Source organism: Eumetopias jubatus, unplaced genomic scaffold, assembly GCF_037043125.1.
Source record: "Eumetopias jubatus isolate StellerSeaLion01/CBP00866 unplaced genomic scaffold, mEumJub1_p1.0 scaffold_6, whole genome shotgun sequence".
Taxonomy (NCBI): Eukaryota; Metazoa; Chordata; class Mammalia; order Carnivora; family Otariidae; genus Eumetopias; species Eumetopias jubatus.
Window position 1 is genome coordinate 145735034 of NW_028274812.1, and position 20304 is coordinate 145755337.

The 20304-nt window shown below is 47.8% G+C and overlaps 1 protein-coding gene across 3 annotated transcripts; it reads left to right on the forward strand.

The window, feature by feature from the left end:
- The first annotated feature begins 10265 nt into the window (after positions 1-10265).
- Positions 10266-18524, forward strand: HFE (homeostatic iron regulator). Of its 3 annotated transcripts, none has more exons than XM_028107514.2 (6): positions 10266-10571; positions 13480-13743; positions 13922-14221; positions 15021-15296; positions 15437-15550; positions 16477-18524. In XM_028107514.2, exons 1-6 carry the CDS (start codon positions 10496-10498, stop codon positions 16515-16517), a joined length of 1071 nt encoding a protein of 356 aa, XP_027963315.1. In that variant the 5' UTR covers positions 10266-10495; the 3' UTR covers positions 16518-18524. The 3 variants fall into 3 exon arrangements, with proteins under 3 accessions (XP_027963315.1, XP_027963317.1, XP_027963316.1); XM_028107516.2 differs by having other exon boundaries at positions 15021-15253; XM_028107515.2 differs by lacking the exon at positions 10266-10571 and adding an exon at positions 10604-12448.
- The last annotated feature ends 1780 nt before the right edge of the window (positions 18525-20304 follow it).

The window sequence follows — 20304 nt, forward strand, 5'->3', positions numbered from 1 at the left end:
GAGACCTAGAGACTTTAAGTGGCTTTGCAATATAACTTTGCCTTGCAGATTGATTATATTTCACGTGTCTTTAAAGCACACTCACATGCCCATCAGAAATGATACACGATAGGGAAGCTTACAAAAACTCTGGTTGTACCAAAGTGAACAAGTGTAGGTTCTATTGCTTTTCTCATCAGTCATGCAAAAAATATATGGACAGTTTCCGTTGGAAGATATTAGATATCAAGGACATTTCCTCCCTGAAAGTTTCTAGGGCTGCCAAAGGAGCCGAAAGATAACAATTAACAGGACTAGTCACTGCGTTGACCTCCAACTCTTCCCAGCTGAACTAGACCTTTACACCGCGGTCTGTTGTTAGTTCTGATGGCACTCTAAACCAAAATGTATTTCATTGCAGTTCATTCCTAATCTGCTGGGTAATTATTACCTTCTACTGGTGTCTATATCTATTAATAGCTGTAAGAGGTCATTCACGTAAAGAATCGATTGGTGATCAGAAATGATTACCCACATTTAACAGATGAGCAGATTAAGGTTCAGAGGGTCTGGAGTAAAGCCATACAGTAGTACAATAAAAATAGCAGTAAACAGTACATTAAGAGGTCAGAAGTAAGCAACCAGGTCTTTGGACTCAGAGTTAGATAATGTTTGCACAAAGAAATGGAATTGTCACTCCAGTTGTGGACCTTTACACCTTCACCTATTTCTCCTACTGGTTATAGATCCAACAGAACTCCAGGCCACTGCTATTTGACTAGTTAATGTAATAGGGCATATCTTTGCAATCTGACCATAAACTTGATAGAGGACAAGATATTTTTGAAAATGAAATGAGATCATATATCCAGAAAGTTCATACATGGTTCTTAGCAAATAGAGTTCATCTTACCACTATTACACTGCATTATTTTTTTTAAGATTTTATTTATTTATCTGCTAGAGAGAGAGAGCACAAGCGGGGCGGGGTTGGGGGGAGAGCAGAAGGAGAGGGAGACGCAGACTCCCCGCAGAGCAGGGAGCCTGATGTGGGGCTCGATCCCAGGACCCGGGGATCAGGACCTGAGCCCAAGGCAGACGCTTAACCAACTGAGCCACCCAGGCGCCCCAACATTGCATTATTTTTATTTAAAGGAACCAACTTGCAGTTAACCACACTGCTGGACACATGTCAGTCTCTGGTCCTTCTCCAAACTCCACCCTTTTATGGTAAAGGATTTTACAAAGAAAGCATAAACCCTCAAAGATGAAGAGAATGGGAGAGGAGACAACCCATGAAAGAGGTCAACAGAATTTTGGAAGCTGGAGAGCACATGGATGAACGCCTTGCCAGACCAGAGAAAGCTGTGTTCAACCCCAGCCAGGGGACAAAACCAGTAAGAAACAAACAAATTCCCCACCACAGAAGCCTAGAAAGATGTAAGTCTTTGAGACACCAGGTATCTCTGAGGTCAGGGTTGTGAGCAGGACTGGAAATAGGTAGGTTGGTTAGAAACCCGTGGAAGAGGCACTTTGATGTGCAGTTACGCCCCCGCACTAACAGCCAGACCACTACTGGAGCCCCAGGCGGCAGGAGACTGAGGGTTTTCCTTGGGTGACATTCAATCAGAGGGACTCCGGACTCAGACGCCTTAGGCATAGCTGACTGCAAAGGTGCAGCACCAAACTGAAAATAGGGTTTGGAAAGAGAATCTGCATACTCAAACTGTTCCAGCTCCTTCCCGTTGTTTCCTAGAACACTAATACCCAGGCTTGTCTCTCCTACGATCTCTTATTTCAACCAATTTTTTTTATCGAGTGTCTACTGTAAAGCACTGAGCCAGGTACTCTAAATGTTTTAGCTTATATTAGTTTGTTGCTATCACAAAGTACCACAGACTGAGGGGCTCAGCCAACAGAAGCGTATTGTCCCACATTCTGAAGGCTGGATATCTAGAACCAAGGTGTTGAGAGGGTTGGTTCTTTCCGAGGGCTGAGAAAGAGAATCTGCCATGGTCTCTCTTCTGGCAGCCTCCGGCACTCCTAGACTTGTAGATGACTGTCTTCTTCCCTCTATGCACGGATGTCTCAGTCCAAGTTTCCCCTGTTTTATAAGGACACCAGTCATATTGGTTTAGGGCCCACCCTAATGACCTCATTTTAACCTGATGAACTCCATGAAGACCCTATTTCCAAATAAGGTTGCATTCAGAGGTGCTAGGAATTAGGACCCAAACAACATAGCTTTTTTTTTTTAGACTGGGCACGATTCAACCCATAATAATAACTGTACCTATGAATCAAACAAAAGCTTGCACGGTGCTTACATTCCAGTGGACGAGCCCCTGAGAATAACCTTGGCTATTTTGGCCTTAGCTGTAGAGTGAATGGCAGAGACATTTCCTGAGATGGGAAATGCAGATTTGAATGGAGGATAGAGAAGAAATTAAGATTCTAGGTTGTTTTTTTTTTTTTTTAGCCATTCTGCCAATTTCTGTTTTTGATTTAGTTATTTAGACCATTTACATTTAAGATGATTTTTGACGTGTGAGGGTCTAGGTCTGCCATGTTATTACTTGTTTTCTGTGTTTTTCCTGTTTTTCTTTTCCCGTCTTTCTGTAGGTTATTTGAACAGATTTTTTTAAATAATTCCATCTTGATTTATTTATAATATTTTTGAGTGTATTACTTTGTACAGTTTTGTCAGTGGTGACTCTTAGGTCTTACAATGTATATGACTTTTCATAGTCTACTCGGATCAGGTTTTATCACCTCAAGTTAGTCATGGACGCTTCATTTTTCTCCTCTCTATTTAAAAGTATTGTTTTGAGTATCAAACTGTGTTACAATTTTTGTATCAATCACCAAATACGATTTAGAAGACTCACGAGAAAGGCAATCTAATGTTTGCCTATGCGTTTACCCATATTTCTGGTCTTGCCATTGTAAGTTCTTCCTTCCTGGTACGCTAAGATGCCTTCTTTTATCATTTCTTTTCTGTTTCAAGAAATTTCTCTAGTCATTCTTTAAAGATAGATGTGTTAGCAAAAAATTCTTTCAGGTTTCCTGCATCTGAGAATGTCTTTATCTCCCCTTCATTCCTGAAGGTAGTTTTACCTAAAGGATATAGAACTAGCAGTTAACAGTTCTTTTCTTTCACTGCCCCCAAAGTGTGCGCCCTTTCCTTCTGGCCCCCGTTCCTTCAGAGGAACAACCCACTGTCCTCTGAGTTGTCCCCACATCGCTTGTTTCTTTCTGAATGTTTTTAAGACTTTTCAATCTGTCTTTAGTTTCTAGAATTTTTATTACAAAGTGATTGGCATGAGTTTCTTTGGTTATATTTTACTTGGGGTTTACGCAGTTTATGTCTTTTCACTGCAGTTTGAGATTTTTCAGACATTATTTCTTCAAATACTGACAAATCAGGGTTGTCAGCCCTGCATTCTTTCTCTTGTCCTGGGAGCTGATGATATGAATGTTAGGTCATGTGTGTAGAGCTACTCAAAGTGACAAAAGTAAACATGTTCATTGACAGACCCAAAGATACAGTCTCTCTAGGGCATATAAAAATAAAAAGCAAAAGCATATGAACTTAAAGTAGTGCTTAAGAGGTGTCTCAGTGTTCTATCTTGAAATGTATTTAAGTGGGAGTGCCTGGGTGGCTCAGTTGGTTAAGCCTCTGCCTTTGGCTCAGGTCATGATCCCAGAGGGTCCTGGGATTGAACCCCCACATCAGGCTCCTTGATCATCAGAGAGCCTGCCTTTCTCTCTGGTCCCCCTGCTCCTGCTCTCTTTCTTTCCTTCTTATTTTTAGGTTTTTTTTAATTAATTATTTGAGAGAGAGAGAGCATGAGCGGGAGATGGGGTGGGTAGAGGGACAGAGGGGGAGGGAGAAGCAGACTCCCTGCCGAGCAAGGAGCCGGAGGAGGGGGGGGGCTTTATCCCAGGACCCTGAGATCATGACCTCAGCCAAAGGCAGATGCTCAACCCACTGAGTCACCCAGGCGCCCCCCTCTTTCTTTTTCTCTCACAGGCTCATGCGCGCGCTCTCTCTCTCAAATAAATAAAGTCTTTTAAAAAAAGAAATGTATCGAAGTGTCTATCTAATGATTATCCATCAATTAACAGAACATCAGAGCAAGGTTCTCAGTTAATGAAAGATCCACTCTGAGCATATGGGGGGAAAACAGGTACTCCTTCCCTTTGTACACCTGTTAAAGAGTTTTGAGTTTCCTGCCCCATCCCAGTTTTCCATGACCCCTGTTAATGTGGGTGTATTTTTTTTAAGACTGTAAGGTTTTTCAGGAATATATATACTGGGTTATGGCAGAAGCAACTGTGTAGCTCTGTGAGGTTACTCCGCAAAGCATCAGGATTATCAAGAAGAAAAGAGAAGGTCTCAAGCAGTGACGAATCTAGTAGACAGGCAATATACTAATATACATGTGTAAGTTCATGCAATGTATTCCCTAGTGTTCATGAGTACCAGGGGCCCCAGGAATATAGAGAGCCAGGAAGTCTTCCCAAGTGGGTTTCCATTGGCTTCATGGTCTGATGTTGGACATTCATTCATTTGCTCATTTATTTACTCAATTCACTCAAATTTATTGAGTACTTATATGAGGGCAACAGTGCTGAACGGTATAGAGCAAGGTCACTGGGCTCACTGTGAAGCAGGAGTTCAAGGGAAAGAGAAGAGACAGAGAGGTACAAACATTCTTGGCCTAGAAAGTTACTGTTCCTGTGGACAGAGCTTGAAGGGGTTTTGGGGGGGAGGGAGAGAAGTCAGGGGAGCAACCAGGCGGAAGGGCGCCTAAACGGGCACAAGACATGTTTCTTTGTGTGAATGTATAGATGAAGACAGGAAAATAAGCTTTCCTGACAAGTTCTGGCATTCCTAGGAATTCATCGTGGATTTAGACCACCCACTTCAGAGGAAGACAGAGAAACAATCAAGAACCAGGTAGAATGAAACACAGCTTCTGTTGAACCTGGCCTAGTTCCTCTCTGATTCTATTGAAGTCATTAAGGCAAAAACTTATTCATTTCTGTCAGTTCACAGAGTTATTTGCCTCTGTGAACTTGGGCAAGACCCTCAACTCCCAATCTCCAAACAGGGATAATATATCTATTAAGGATTTTATTTATTTATTTATTTATTTGAGAGAGTGGGGGAAGGAGCAGAGAGAGAGGGGGACAAACAGCATGGAGCTGGATGTGGGACTTGACCTCACAACCCTGAGATCATGACCTGAGCTGAAATCAAGAGTCAGGAGCTTAACCGACCGAGCCACCCAGGCGTCCCAGGATAATATATTTTTAAGGAGATATTGAGAGTAAGTTCATCCTATATATAAACAGCCTAGCATGATCCTTAGTACAGGGATAGCATTCTGCAAATTGCATTTCCCTTGCCTTTCCTTTCCTCTCCTCGGGTAATAAGTAGGACTTGGGCAATTTGAAGTTACTGTTCGGGGTTAATTCTGAAATGAAAGTGTCGACAGGGTTGGTTCCTTCTGAGCAGGGCAAGAGAAAATCTGTTCCAGGTCCCTCTCCTGGCATCTAGCCTGCAGTCGGGTACCCCCTGTGTCTTCACATCTTCCCTCTGTGAACTTCTCTGGGTCAAAATCAGTCCTGTTGGATTAGGTCCCATCCTAATGGCCTTACCTTAGTTTGGTCATTTGGAAAAAAACTTTGTTTTCAAATAAGGTCACATTTACAGGTGCTGGGAGTTAGGACTGCAGCAACCATTTTAGTGGGGGACACATTTCAACCCATAACACCTGCCCATCCACAAGGGTTTCCAGAGACGTGAGGGGCTGAGGCTGAAGCACCAGCTGAGGGGCTGAGGCCAGCCTTCAAGTGGTTGTTGGTCTCGCGGAGTGAGCTAGTATCTCAGAAGCGAGGGCCCAGAGCCCATTCTTCCTCCCACCCCTGCCCCTCAGAACCGCCTTCAGTATATGTGACCAGCCGCGGGACCTCTTGGCAGGAAGCAGTGGTGCGGTGCCCAGCCCTGCGTTTCTTCCTCTGTGCTACCACACCGGTACCAGTTCTCGCTAAGGGGTCAGGGCGGCCGGCGCTCAGACCACGGAGGGGGCCAGCCCAGCAAGGATGGAACCACCAGTAACACGTGGAGTAAGGAGTGAGCCTGTCAGGGTTGGTAGCCCTGGGTGGGTCTGGCATATTTGCCGAAGCAGATGGTTGGGACAGAGGACCCAGACTCTCACACCCCGGGGAGGGGCGAAAAGAAGGGAGCAGTTAAGTACGTGGAACCTCAAACAGAGCCTTCGCCGTTCTCCAGGAACACCACTGCTTAGATGCCCACGTTAGCAAGCATTTTGGCCATGGCTGCCACTGGAGTTCTTTGGAAAAAGCTATTCTAATCGGGTAGGAAAGCTAAGAAGAAGCACACTGGGGCTTGCTGTCAGTGTCTTCTGCATGGCCGGCGTCTGGAGCCGCAGATCAGACAGCATCTACTGTCACCATATCACTTCGTGGAGAGTGAGAGCTCATCGCTGGCCGCTCGCTGTCCACCAAGTGGGGTGGAGAAGGCCCTCAATCCTCCAGGCCCCCCCTGTTTCTGCCAGAGAACGCATGCACAAAGGAGTGTGTGCGTGTGTGTGCCTACCCTCCGTATCCCTCTCCGCCACCGGAGCCCACTCCTATTCCACCTTTGCAGACTGCCTTTCTAATTAGTTACATGGGTATTTTTGGTTGAAAATGTCCTTCAGAGGGAGAATGTCCTTGTTTTGCATTGCATGTATTTTTAATTTACTAAACTAATGTCTTTGGTTTCTTACGGTACCCTATGGTGCAGTTTCCCCTTTTACTCATTTTACTCTCTCAGTGAAGGGTATACCCTATGTGCCTGCTCCTTCTGGTCACACACAGACATGTACCTTGAAGGATATATTTGAGAAAATCTTTACCAAGGGTGCCCGGGAACGGAATTGAAGCCCCAGTCTGCACTCCCATATCCACACAAACACTGGGCAGTATTCAACTTTGTAATTTGTTAATGCCCTAAGAGACAAAATTATATATCCCTTTTCGTTACCTTTTTTACCAAGTGCTTTGGATTTTTCTTATGTAAGTTTCTTGTTCATTTTTTTTTCACTCATTTCTGATTTGGGGTTTCTGTCTTGGTCTTCTTGATTTAGAGGAGTTTCTTTTCTGTTCTAATTACTAACCCTTCTGTCTGTTTCCAACATCGTATAAAACTTCCTGCCATTCCATCAGCTATCTATTAACTTAATCCACTGTATCCTTCATTGAACAAGAATCTTTAATTTTGATATATGCACTTTCAGGAACTAGATCAATGAAATAGAACTGAGAGTCCAGAAATAAATCCTCACATACACAGTCAACTGATTTTTGACAAGGGTGCCAAAATAATTCAGTAAAGAAAGAATAGTCTGTTCACACATGGTGCTGGGACAGCTGAATGTCTGTGAGATGATAGGAAATATATGTTGGACTCCCCCTCAGTTCCTAACACAGGGCTCCTAAAATCCTTATAATTTCCTGGTTAATAGGAAATTGTTCTTTTGTTCTAATGAGGTGACTCTGGTGGGTTCCTGGTGGCTCCTGGATGAGGGTCACCAGAAAGACCAAGCCATGAATAGAAGCTTCGAATACTCAACCTCCCCCCGCCCCGGCACCATCCTCCAGAGAGGGGAGGGGGCTGCAAATGGAGTTGATAATTGATCATGCCTGTGTGAGAAGCCTCTATAAAATCCCAATAGAATGGGTTTTGGGGAGTTTCCAGGCTGGGGAAAGGCATCCACCCCAGGAGGGTGACGCACCCCGGCTCCACAGGGACAGACGCCCCTGTGCTTGGGACCCTCCCACATCTCTCTTTATGTATCTCTTCACCTGGCTGTTCGTCTGTGTCCTTTATCATATCCTTTAATAAACAGGTAAACCTACATGTTTCCCTGAGTTCTGTAAGCCATCCGTTCTAGCCAACTAACTGAACTTGAGAAGGGGTCACCGGAACTTCTGACCAATAACCCATTGGTCAGAAGCACAGGTAACAATGTGGTCTTGAGATTGGCATGTGAAGAGAGGGCAGTTTCATGGGGCTGGGCCCCTACCTGTGGGATCCGGCACCACCTCCAAGCAGAGAGTATCAGGATTGAGTCAAATTGTAGGACACCCAGCTGATGTTGTAGAGAATTGCTTATTGTTATGGGGAACTCCAACCATTTGCTGACCAGAAGAGTGAGAAGTCAAGTGTTTTGTGTGAGTAGTAAAGGAGACACACGGGATAGAAAACACAATGCAGAAGAACTGGTTTTTTTCCCCCCCATACACGAAGGAAAAGCTGAGAGTCTTCCTTTACACACATGAAAAAGAATGAAGTTGGACCCCAACCTCATACCATATCCAAAAATTAACTCAAAATGGATCAAAGACATAAATATAAGAACTAAAACTACAAATACTTAGAAGAAACCATAGGTATAAATCTTCATGACCTTGGATTTGGCTATGATCTCTTAGTTATGACACCCAAAGTACAAATAACTAAAGAAAAAATAATAGATAAATTGCACTTCACCAACGTTAGCAGGTATCTTGCCTCGAGGCATACCATCAAGCAAGGAAAAAGACAACACACTGAATTGGAAATTCCAAATCATACATCTGGTACAGGACTTTATCTAGAATACATAAAGGACATTTACAACTCAATGAGAAAAAGCAAATAACCCAGATTTTAAAATGGCAAAGGATCTGAATAGACATTTCTCCAAAGAAGTTTTGCAGATGGCCACTAATCTGGTAAAAAAAAAAAAAAAAAAAAAAGTTCAATATCACTAGTCATAGGGAAATGCAAATCCAAAGTGCAATGAGGCACTACTTCTCACTGACTAGGATGGCTAGCATTATAAAGATGAACCATAAGAAGCGTTGGCAAAGGTGGAGAGAAATCGGAACTGTCATTCACTGCTGATGAGAGCGCGAAATGGTGTAGCCACTTTGGAAGACAGTCTGGTGCTTCCTCAAAAGGTTAATTAAACATAGAGTCATCATATGACGCAGCAATTCCACCCCTAGGTGTACACCCAAAAGAAAATAAAATATAAGTCCACACAAAAATGGGTACACAAGTGTTCAGAGCAGCATTATTCCTAGTAGGCACAAAGTTGAAATCATCTAGTTTTCATCAATTGACGAATGGATATGGGGTCTAATGGAATACTGTTCGTCCACGAAAGAGAAACGTGAAAACATTATGCTAAATAAAAGAAACCAGTCGTGAGGAACCACATATTCTAGGATTCCATGTGTATAAAATGTTCAGAAGAGGTAAGTCTATTGAGACAGAAGGTAGATTAGTGACTGCCTTGGGTGGGGTGGGAGGCATGGAGGGATTTGGAGGTGCTGTCTAAAAGGTACAAGGTTTCTTCGTGGAGAGGATGAAAAATGTTCTAAAACCGAGGTAATAGTTAGTTACATGCCTTTGTGAAAATACAAAAACTCACTGAATTTTACACCTTAAGTGGATGAATCGTATGGCACGTGAATTAAATCTCGATAATCAAGCTATTACCAAGAAAAAGAATATTACAGTCAACCCCAATGTTCTCATCAACTGTATTCAACATTTCAAATCCCCCTACAGTTAGGCCCCAATTTCCAAGTCTGATTTTTTTTTCTTAGATGGCCAAAATTGGCATACATGCTTAAAAAGGTATTGCTCATTGGATTTATTAGCGGTTTAAAGGTTTTTAGGAAAATCAGATGTATGAAACTCGTTAATATGTTTTGAAATATCTAAAGCAGTAGTTCCCAAACTTTGGGTGTGTGTGTGGTGGGTTGTGGGGGGTGGGGGTTAAAATTCCAATCCCCAGGTAGCACAGCACACCAGTTAAATCAGTAGCTGACGGTAAAAGCAGGGCATCAATGGGTTTAATGATTTTCTAGGTGATTCCACTGTTTTGTAAAGTTCGTGAAATTTAATTTAACTATGAAAATGTGAAAGATGTTTCAGTAGGTTCTAATTTATTAAACTTAGGATTTAATTATTTCTAATGTGGGAATAAAATGGAAGTTTTACACAAAAACCGTATTTTTACGTTCAATAACAAGATCGGCCAGCTGAACTTAAGATAAACACTTTGAAAATGTATCGCTAATTTTTAAATTACTATTTAAATATCGAATATCAGAAATTAAGCTATTCAGGTCGGACCATTGTTAAGCATATTTCCTCCCACCCCCCCACCCCCCCCATCAGCCACGTCCCCTTAGGCCTGGAAACCCGCAGGGACGGCTGGGTCACTGAGTGTTTCACAAGCCAGGGCTCAGGCTGCAGGAGAGAGTTCAAGTTCAGCAGGCGCGTTTCTTTTCAGCCACAGCCCGGAAAAGGATCGCACTGGCCAGGAAGTTTTGTCTGGAATCCCCGCAGCCCGGGCAGCGACTCCAGGGTGACTTGCTGGCCATGCCCGCGTCGCCGCCGCTCGGAGGCGGGTGAAGCTCCTGGACGCGCGGCCGCAGCGCCGACATGGGCCCGGGAGCGCGGCGCGCGCTGCTCGCGCTGCTCCTGCTGCGGACCGTGGCCGCGCTCCGGCGGCCGCCGCGTGAGTCCGGGTCGCCCGCGGACGAGACCGAAACCAGCTTTGCTGAGCCCCTGGGGTGGCCAAGTGCGGGGGGGACGCCTCGGCCCCGAGCGCAGCCTGTCCCCGACTCTCCCGGGAGGGGCTCCGCCGCCGGGTGCGGGCGGGTTTGCGGGTCCCCTCGCCCGGGACCTGTGCGTCCCCCACCCCGGCTGCGGCTCCCCAGGGTGGCGCTCGGAGCCACCCGCGCCCTCCGCCGACTGTGACGCTTTAACTACTTTTAACTCCATATATCTGTGCGTTTCTCATCCAGGCTGAGCTAGGATCCCCGGGCCCTCGGACTCCGAGCTGGGTGCCCTCGTTCTGCTTTGGGCCACGTCGTGTTTTCTCCTGTCGTCCCCAAACAGGAAGTTCTTCTCCCCAAAGACGACGTGGGCCCGGCCGGGGTGTTGACGCTCAGGGCTGGCGGAGGGCAGCAGGCCCCGGCTGAGCGGGGTCCCTCTCCGCGCCCCCCCCCCCGCCCCGCACCCAGTAGGGGGCACTGGAGCGAGCGGGGGGCTGGGCTTCCCGCGCCCCTCCTCCCACCTCTTTCCAACTCGGGGTCGGGGGAGGCTCCCGAGACAGATCTGACCCCGGCCTTACTGACTCTTGGCGGTCGGTTATTCTTTTGCCTGGAAAAACTGTAGTTTTTCATCATAACTGTGATTTCTGGACTTTTGAACTGAACGGAAGAGTTCTCATTTTCAGCCGGGGGTGGGGTGTTGATTTGCAACGTTAATCGTACTATACATAACTAACGGGTTTTTACTAAAGGATGCCAACGTGATAACTAACATTTAACTCAGTTTTAAATCACCTTCGTCTCTGTGATCTGGTTTGACTCCACTAAGCATTGGGAGGTAGGAACCAGTCATAGGGCGATTTTACTAGTGTTAACTGGCCCTCAGGTTAAATTCCTTCCCCAGGTTAGAAAGAACGTGGGATCTGGTTCTCTGATGAAAAATGAAATACCGCCACTGTTCCTAATCTCAGGTGACCGTGAGTCTTTGCACACCTTCTACACGGTCTGAGAACAACGCTTGGAGGGTAGGTCGTATGTGTATCCACACTATAAAGATGACAAAAATGAGGCATGACCTGCTCATGGGTAATTTTGTTCCACGTTACCCTGGGCTTTTGAGGCAGAACCAGCGCCTCTATGGCTGTGATTCTTAAATGTCACACCACAGTAGAGGTTGAATCCTCAATTTGATGTGGAACAGAGGTATTTGTTGTTCACCCGTAGAAAGGGAGTAACAGAGCGTGAGTTGCACTGTTCTGGACCCCGGGGAGGTAGCAGGGAGCCAAGTCCTTGCCCTCTGGTATTTTGCGTTCTCTTGGGGAGATGACAGTAAACTAACAAGAGGACCCAGAGCCCCGGGTAGCGGCAGGAGCTGTGGAGACAGGTGAGGTGGGGAGGCTAGGGCAGTCTCCTCTCAGGCTGGCCGTGGAGCCGAGAGCTGAAGGAAACAGGGCTGGTGCCAGCGGGAAGCTTCCCAGACGAGCTGAGCGGACCCCACAAGTTGAGTGGAAGCAGGGACTGCAACCTCGGGGAAACTGACCCCTGTCTGTGGTGGGGACTGTTGTGTGCATCATAGGATGTGCTTTACTCACGGGATGTTAGTAGAAATCCCCCGGTCACAGGTGTCTCCAGACGTTGCCAAGTGTCTGCTGGGAGACACAGCTCCCCAGTTAGGAGCGGCTGGGGTGCAGCACGAGCGTAAGGACCAGAGGCCCGGACTCGTCAGGGGCTCAGCCACAGGCCACAAGCCAGGCCTCCTAGGACCTCGCGGGCTGCCGTGTGGGTTCCAGCTGAGGACGGACATGTTCTGGCACAGCTTTGGGAAGGATGGCTCTCGCAGGTCTGTAGGAGGCAGGGGTGAAGGAAGTCGCAGTCAGAGCCGGGGAGCAGCCAGGAGACTGTTGCCGGGTGCGGGCCGGACGCGGGGGGCCGGGCCTGGGGGCGAGCAGAGGAGGAGGAGAGCAGCATCCTGGATGTATTCAGGAGGAAGTTGCCGAAGGATCCCGGCGCCGTGTGAGAGAAAGACAAAAGTCAAAGGCGACTCTGTTCTTTAAAAATTATTTTATTATTTTAAACGTTTTATTGGCCCGAGCAATGGGGTGATAGGTGATGCCATTCCTGAGATGGGGAAACAGAAGAAAGAGCAGCTTGGGGGAAATCAAGAGTTAAACTTAAGTTTGATTTTTCCAATTCCTCATCCAACCGGTGATGTCCTGTCGGCAGTTGGGCGTAAGAATCTGGAGTTCAGGGCCAGAGATAAAAACCAAGGAGCTGTCATCGATCCATCTAATAAGGATGTACTGAGCTCCTAGTACAATGCCAGGCGCTGTTCTAGGCCTTGGGCGTTCATCAGCGGAAGGAAAGGAAACTCTCACTTGCTCTTACTGGGGCTTCTTCCGTGTTTGCTCTGAAAGTGTCTTAGTTATGGATCAGCAGATCTGCCAGCATTTCACGGCAAACATTTATGCGGGAAAGGGTTTAGAGACGGGCGTCATGGAAAAAACCCAACAGTGAATTCCTCTGCACTTGGATCTAATTCGCCCTGAGCATCAACTCCTGAGCTCGGCTGCCCCAGCGAGAGACCCTTTGGGATCTCAGAGAGTTTGTGGGCTGCAGGGGAGATTGCCCTAAATGTGGGACGTGGGGCAGAGGCTGGGAGCTCCGAGGGGGGTGGTGGCAGCGCCCCGGGGGGTGAGAGCACCCAGGCCTGTGGCGGGGGGGGGGGGGGGCGGAGAGGCCCTGCAGCGCACGTGCGGTGGGGCGGGCCCAGACACAGCTGGTGCTGTGGGTTTGATCCAGCAGGGCTGTGGCCCCTCCGCCCCCCAACCCCGCTTGCGGCCCACAGAGCTGTCCTCTTGCCTTGCCCCCCAGGGTCCCATTCTCTGCGCTACCTCTTCATGGGTGCCTCGGTGCCGGACCTTGGGCTGCCCCTCTTTGAGGCCTTGGGCTACGTGGACGACCAGCTATTTGTGTCCTACAGTCACGAGAGTCGCCGTGCAGAGGCCCGCGCCCAGTGGGTCCGGGGTGGGGCCGCCAGCCAGCTGTGGCTGCAGCTGAGTCAGAGCCTGAAAGGGTGGGATCACATGTTCATCGTCGACTTCTGGACCATCATGGACAATCACAACCATAGCAAGGGTACGTGGAGAGGGCGCTTCTCCTTTCCGAGGTGGGCAGAGCACATTCCTGTAGCTCGAAGATGCCTCTGGGCGAGCAAGCAGGGAGTCTGAGGTCCTGGGGGAGGAGGGAAGGAGTCTGAGGTCCTGGGGTCCCTGGGGATGGATGGTGAGACAGGGACTTACTCCTTTGGTTTCAGTAACGAAGCTCGGGGTGTTGTCAGAGTCCCACACCCTGCAAGTGATCCTGGGTTGTGAGGTGCAAGAGGACAACAGCACCAGGGGGTTCTGGAAGTATGGGTACGACGGGCAGAACCATCTGGAATTCTGCCCCGAGACGCTGGACTGGAGAGCAGCAGAGCCCAAGGCCCAGGCCACCAAGCTGGAGTGGGAAGTGAACAAGATTCGGGCCAAACAGAACAGGGCCTACCTCGAGAGGGACTGCCCGGAGCAGCTGCAGCGCTTGCTGGAGCTGGGGAGAGGGGCCCTGGACCGGCAAGGTATGGTGGGAGCGCCCGGTCTGCCTGCAGACTCTCCCGATGCAGCGGCGGCGGATGCGGGGCGAGGCCCGGGCTGCACTTTCCCAGGGGGCCAAGGTCACGCGACTCTCGGGGAAGGTGCTGAGGTCTGAGGTCTCCGCCTTATAACTGAGACGTAGGACCCAGCCAAGGGGCATGGTTTTAGGGTTGTTGTTTTTTTTTCCCCTACATGTGGCCCAAGAAGTATCTGTGATCTTTTGATTTAACCGAGAACCCTGTGTATATTTATACCTCTTAGGAATCTCAGAGATGTCAATTATCACATGAATGCCAAGCCAAGCGATTACCAAAGGAGGCAACCAGGCAGAGTAGCAGAATCCTTTGGAGGTTAAAGGTTACTTTTACAGAACAGAGAGAGAGTCCCTGAGGGCTTCTAATCTTCCAGGGCCCCTTCTTACAAGAATCCTTACTGGATTGAGCCAGGTAGAATGAACCAATAGGGCTTAGTCAATCAAATCCACAAACAGGGGAATTTCATCTGATTCCATTTACTGTATTGACAAAGGACAGAAGCTGTGAGGTGCAGGTATGCATATTTATATACGGGACAGGAGCGTGGGCTTGACTGTCTACCATGTAGCAGCCCATCATAGCGGACTCCTGCAACATGGTTTAGGACACAGTATGATGACTCACGCAGCTGCATCGGCATAGGGTTAGCTTCTTCCTCTAACCCATAGAGAAAGGGAAGTGAAAGTTCCAGTCTTCTTGTCAAGGGTAGAAAGCTCCCCTCTCCAGATCCTTCCTCCTTCCTGTCCAGTGCCTCCTTTGGTGAAGGTGACTCATCACGTGGCCTCGGCGGTGAGCACCCTACGGTGTCAGGCTCTGAACTTCTACCCCCAGAACATTACCATGAAGTGGCTGAAGGACAGGCAGCCGCTGGATGCCAAGGACGTTGAGCTGAAGGACGTTTTGCCCAACGGGGATGGGACCTACCAGGGCTGGGTGGCGTTGGCCGTGCCCCCTGGGGAAGAGCGGAGATACACCTGCCAGGTGGAGCACCCAGGCCTGGATCAGCCCCTCACTGCCACCTGGGGTACGGATGAGAGCAGGGGGGCGGGGGGGTGGAAGAAGTCCATTGTGGGTGGAACCAGAGGGGTCAGCATGGCAGTGAGGGGAGGGTCTGAGCTGGGCTGGGGCCACAGTCCCAGCTTTCACTTGCTTTTGCTGTTTCAGAAGCCCCGGTGCCTGGCACCCTGCTCACTGGAGTCATCAGTGGGATCGCTGTCTGCGTCATCCTCTTTTTTACTGGAATTCTGTTCAGAATCTTAAGGAAAAGGCAGGCTTCGAGTGAGTAGGAAGAAGGAGGAAGTCTCTCAGTTCCTCTGACCCCAGGACACACTACTGCATCAGGAATTGGGCTGAGGGAGGGCGAAGGGCATTTGGTGTCCATCCGAAAGAAGCCTGTTCCTCTTTTTTCTCTTTGGGAACACGGGTTCCGCCCCGGGAGCAGGAATGAATTGTTTTCCTCAGAATGAAAGCTCCAAATTCAACAAACTTCTTTTGAGCACCTACTGTTTCGCGAGATACTACTTAAAGTAGTACACGGGCTTTGAAGTTGGGTTCATTGCTGTTGCTATTCTCAGAACCCACATCTAGAAGGGAATGAAATCTGTAGCACAAGTAAACACAGTTAAAGGAGAGCCCCTAAGGTCCTAAGACAGACCATTCTCGGGTGTCAAAGGAAGGAATGGCCATGACCTGCTGAGGATCCACCAAGGGTTCTGGGCCTTGAGGTAGATGGCTTTAGGAAAGGTTGCGGACAAGGCGGGGGGGTCTACCCAGATGGGGCAGCCATGCACATGGCAGAGCATGAGGCGTAGTGGGAGGTGAGAAATGATTGTGCCTCCACCTGTCCGTCACCAGGGTGCACGCCTGCCTCCTGAGCATCGGGGCGTGGGGGGGGGGGGAGCAGATGGAAACCAGCCAGGCGGAGCTCTGGAGGCCTTGAGGATGCTAGCCAGGGAGCCCTGGGAAGTCAGTGCAGGGACAGTATGGGGGACACGGTCTGGGCAGTTGGAGAATGAGTGTCAGGAGGTGAGATGAGAGGCAAGGAGCCAGCTAGAGAGCTGGTAAGCAACTCCAGGTGAGAGATGATGGTGCTCTGGGAAGGGGGTGGTCCCAGTTGAGGTGAATGGATGTGGGAGGTGAGGGCCAGGGTCTAGGCAGCAGGGTGCTCGGGTTTGTGATGCCCCTTTTCTGTCTCGTCTCCGCAGGAGGAGCCTTGGGGGACTACGTCTTGGCTGAATGTAAGTGACAGACAGCCTGCAGACCCCTTGTGGGGAGGAGACGTGGAGACTCAAAAGAGAGGGCGCCCCTGTGGCCTTCATCGTGTTCCAGGGCAGAATTGGACTGAACGGACATGAACTGCCCCAGGAACTCTCTGCTTGCGGCCTGCCATGTTCATTTTTGAGAAGTTTCTCCCATTTCGGTTTTTGAGTTCCTATGTGCCAATGAGCCACAGCGCCGGCCTCTGGGCAGAACCAGCTGCCTTGAATCTCAAGCTGCCTCTAGAGACTGCCTTCATTTCTGCATCACTTCCAACTCCGTATGCCCATGTCATCTCATCTCCTACCTCTGGAATAACGCTCCTGAAATTTGGGAGACTCACGGTTCCTTTCAACATCTGAGAAAAACAATGAGCTTTCTCCTCGGGACATAACACTCTCATACCCTTACCAGAATTTTGCACACACATCCATGCATTTCCTAGGCCCATCCAATTTCCTTTTGATCCTCTCTCTCTCTGTTACCCAGTGATTCACCTGTCACCAAGCCCTGTGGTCTCTTCCATCAGAGGGTGAAGTGGGTCATTGTACAGTGGTGAAGGCCGTGCACTGAACAACCCATGGAGGTACCCTCAGTAGAGCCATTGTGGATGCCTGTGTTTATTCATGATAGTTTTCCAGAAAGTGGGCCCGAAATGTATTGAGGAGGGGTATGCTTTTCTAACTGGCAGCAAGGTGACACATAGGTTTCCCCAGAGTCACGATTTACACGAATGCATTCACAGTGCCTCTCTGGTGTGCCAGGCTTGAAGTAACGCAGTCATTTCCTAGTTGGATTCTGCTAATGAAATGATAATGAAAGTGATCCTAAGGATGATGACGGTGATGATAAGGTGGCTGACACTTATAAAAAAAAAAAAGCACTTGCTGCCAGACTGAGTTCTGAGCACCTGCTTACATTATGATTCTTACCATAATTCTCTGATATAAGTACTATTATCCTCATGGGTTTTTTAGGTGAACAAAATGAAGTAGAGAGTATCTCACAGCCTTCCAGGGCTAGAGACAGGTCTCAGCTCAGTCAGTCTGACTCTGATCCATCTCACACACCGCGGCATTAGATGCTTTAGATGTGCCAGGAAATGGGGGGATGAGGGAGGTGGGCACGGCTCTTCTGTGGCCCCAGTGTCTTCATTCTCAGCGAGCTTGACCAAAACGAAGGGAAAACAGCAGAAAATAACCTCAGCCATTTCCTTTCGAAGTTTCTGTGGAAAGAAATCCAGCCTGTGGCCGGCTTACTCTGTTGCCACCCCCGGTCCGCTCTGTCTGGCGCATCTCTTGGGCCCCCAGGTCCGGACAGGGATCGGCAGTGTCCCTCAGTGGATGTGTTGGACCCCACGGTGTTTTCGCTCCGCCCGCACCTCCAGAGTCAGAACCCTGGTGGCATTTCCTTCCGGGAATGGGAGCGACCGTCTGTCCTATTAAAGACGGTAAAACGGATGCCACCGAGAGGCCTGGGGGTACCCTGGCGCATTCCCGGGGCTCCTGGGAGTCTGGTTCTCTTCCCCAACTGTGCACATTAAGAAAGGAAACTCATCTCACCGGACTGCTCAGGAATTACTGCATTCTGGGAAAGTAATTCATCTGACCACGTTCAAAAGAATACTAACACAGACACCCGGACGGCCGGTGTTTCCTTTTGTTGCTGTGTACATTTGGCTGCGTAACTGACAACAAGGCATTCCGTCTCCCAGGGCAGGTGCCTCAGAAGACCAAGTAAAGCTCAACGGTTTGTTTGGTAGTTATTGAATTTGGGCAAAGAGATCTCAACAATTTTTTTTAAACTTTTCTTTTTTTTTTTTCTGGTTACGAAAGTTAGGTGGATAAAAGTACATGTAATTTGTGCTTATTGTCAAAAAGTTGAAAATGAGTTAAATTGAAACTATCATTCCATTAGCTAGTGATAAACCCTATGAATGATCTGTGTATTTCCTCTCAGTATTGCTATATTAAAATATATAAAATCGACAAAGAAACTTTAATAAGCATACAATTAATTGTGTTGTGTACTGTATGATTTTTTCTTTAGGGGGCGGAAGGGTAGAGGGAGAGAGAGAGAGAGACTCTTAAGCAGGCTCCACGCCCAGTGCAGAGCCCAGCGCAGTCCTCAATCCCAGTCACAACTTCAGCCAAAATCCAGAGTCAGATGCTTAACTGACTGAGCCACCTAGCACCACGGTATGATTTTCCTGAGGTACTTACCGATGTTATGGATTAATCAGCTTAATCGTTGGGTCATTTGTGGGACATTGATATGCTTCCGATTTTTTTACATTTTGTTTTATGGAATATCTTCATTAAACTCTGGTAGCTGAATTAGTTGTTTTTCCTCACTCTAGAAACATTATCATCTAAGGGGTTACGTGTTGGTTATTTTACTTCCAAACCATATTGGATATCATTCTGTACTCAGAACAACTGCCCAAAAGGTTCCCTTGCTCTTCTAGCTCATTAAGGATACATTACAATTAATTAGGGAATGGTGTGTGTTATATTGGTTTTCTTTCACACAGACTGAGATTTCAAGAAACACCCGTCTTCACAGTGGGACTTTCACTAACCGTTGGCAAGTGTGGCCTGTTACTTTTCTTTTTATATATGTATATTTTAAAGATTTTATTTATATATTTGAGAGAGAGTGAGAGAGAGAGAGCATATGCCAAGGGGGAGAAGCAGAGAGAGAGGGAGAAGCAGAGGGAGAGGCAGAAGCAGAGGGAGAGGGAGAGGGAGAAGCAGGCTCCCCGCTGAGCAGGGAGCCTGGCGCAGGGCTCGATGGATCCCAGGACCCTGGGATCATGACCTGAGCCCAAGGCAGACACTTAACCTACTGAGCCACCCATTCTTTTTATAATGGAAGTTATAAACCTCTATTTTCTTTCAGTGTTCCTTAGCTTACTTTTTCTTCCCTTGTTCATCAATACTTAAGATCAACTACATTTAAAAAATCAAAGACCTACATTTTAAATTCTGGATCCTATTTGGCCTCTGGCAAAACCACCCACAAACAAAGCCCGGTCGTGTGAAGAAGGGTGCCACCTGGTGGCTAAGATCGGAAGTGTCACAGTGGTCATGTGACTGTCTAGCCCTGGGGCGGGGGTTTTCCTGCAGGGCGAGGGAGAGAGAGAGAGAAGAGGTGGGCGCTGGAGATTTTTGTGGAGAAAAAGCCCCTGAGAATTTGAGGAAATAAGAAACGAGTCACCAGCTGGTTGGATCACAGGGCACTGTTGAGCTGCCTGAACTGAGAACAGAACAGAGGAAGACCTTTGGAAATCTTTGTAGTTCAGGTGCAGCTTAGGTTGAGACCTTCTGGGAGGTAGAGGCAGACATTCTTGCTGTGTCTGAGTAATATGGTCTTACAGGGCTGAGTGGGCTTGGTGCACTACGAAACATTCTTCATGGCCACACACGTACACCTTCGAAAACATAACGCCTTCTCTAAAATGCTGGAAAATTCTTAAAAGCTACCATTTTTAAACTATAATTTCTTTTTTTTTTTCTAATCACACTCCAATCTAATAATGACTAGAACCACCCAGGCGCCCAGTATGTGTATACGTTTTAAGAATGCATGACTTTAAACATTTAAGATTTTCACAACGATGGACAGGTATTTGGGGTTTTGATTTCTTTCTGTAGACTTTGGGTCATCTTTTCTTCATTTTTCTTTTGGAATCAGTGTTAAAAGTTAGAATGTCAATTCATTATTAATGATCTTGTGTGACGATTTCATTACAAAGCCTGGGTTGACTTGACATC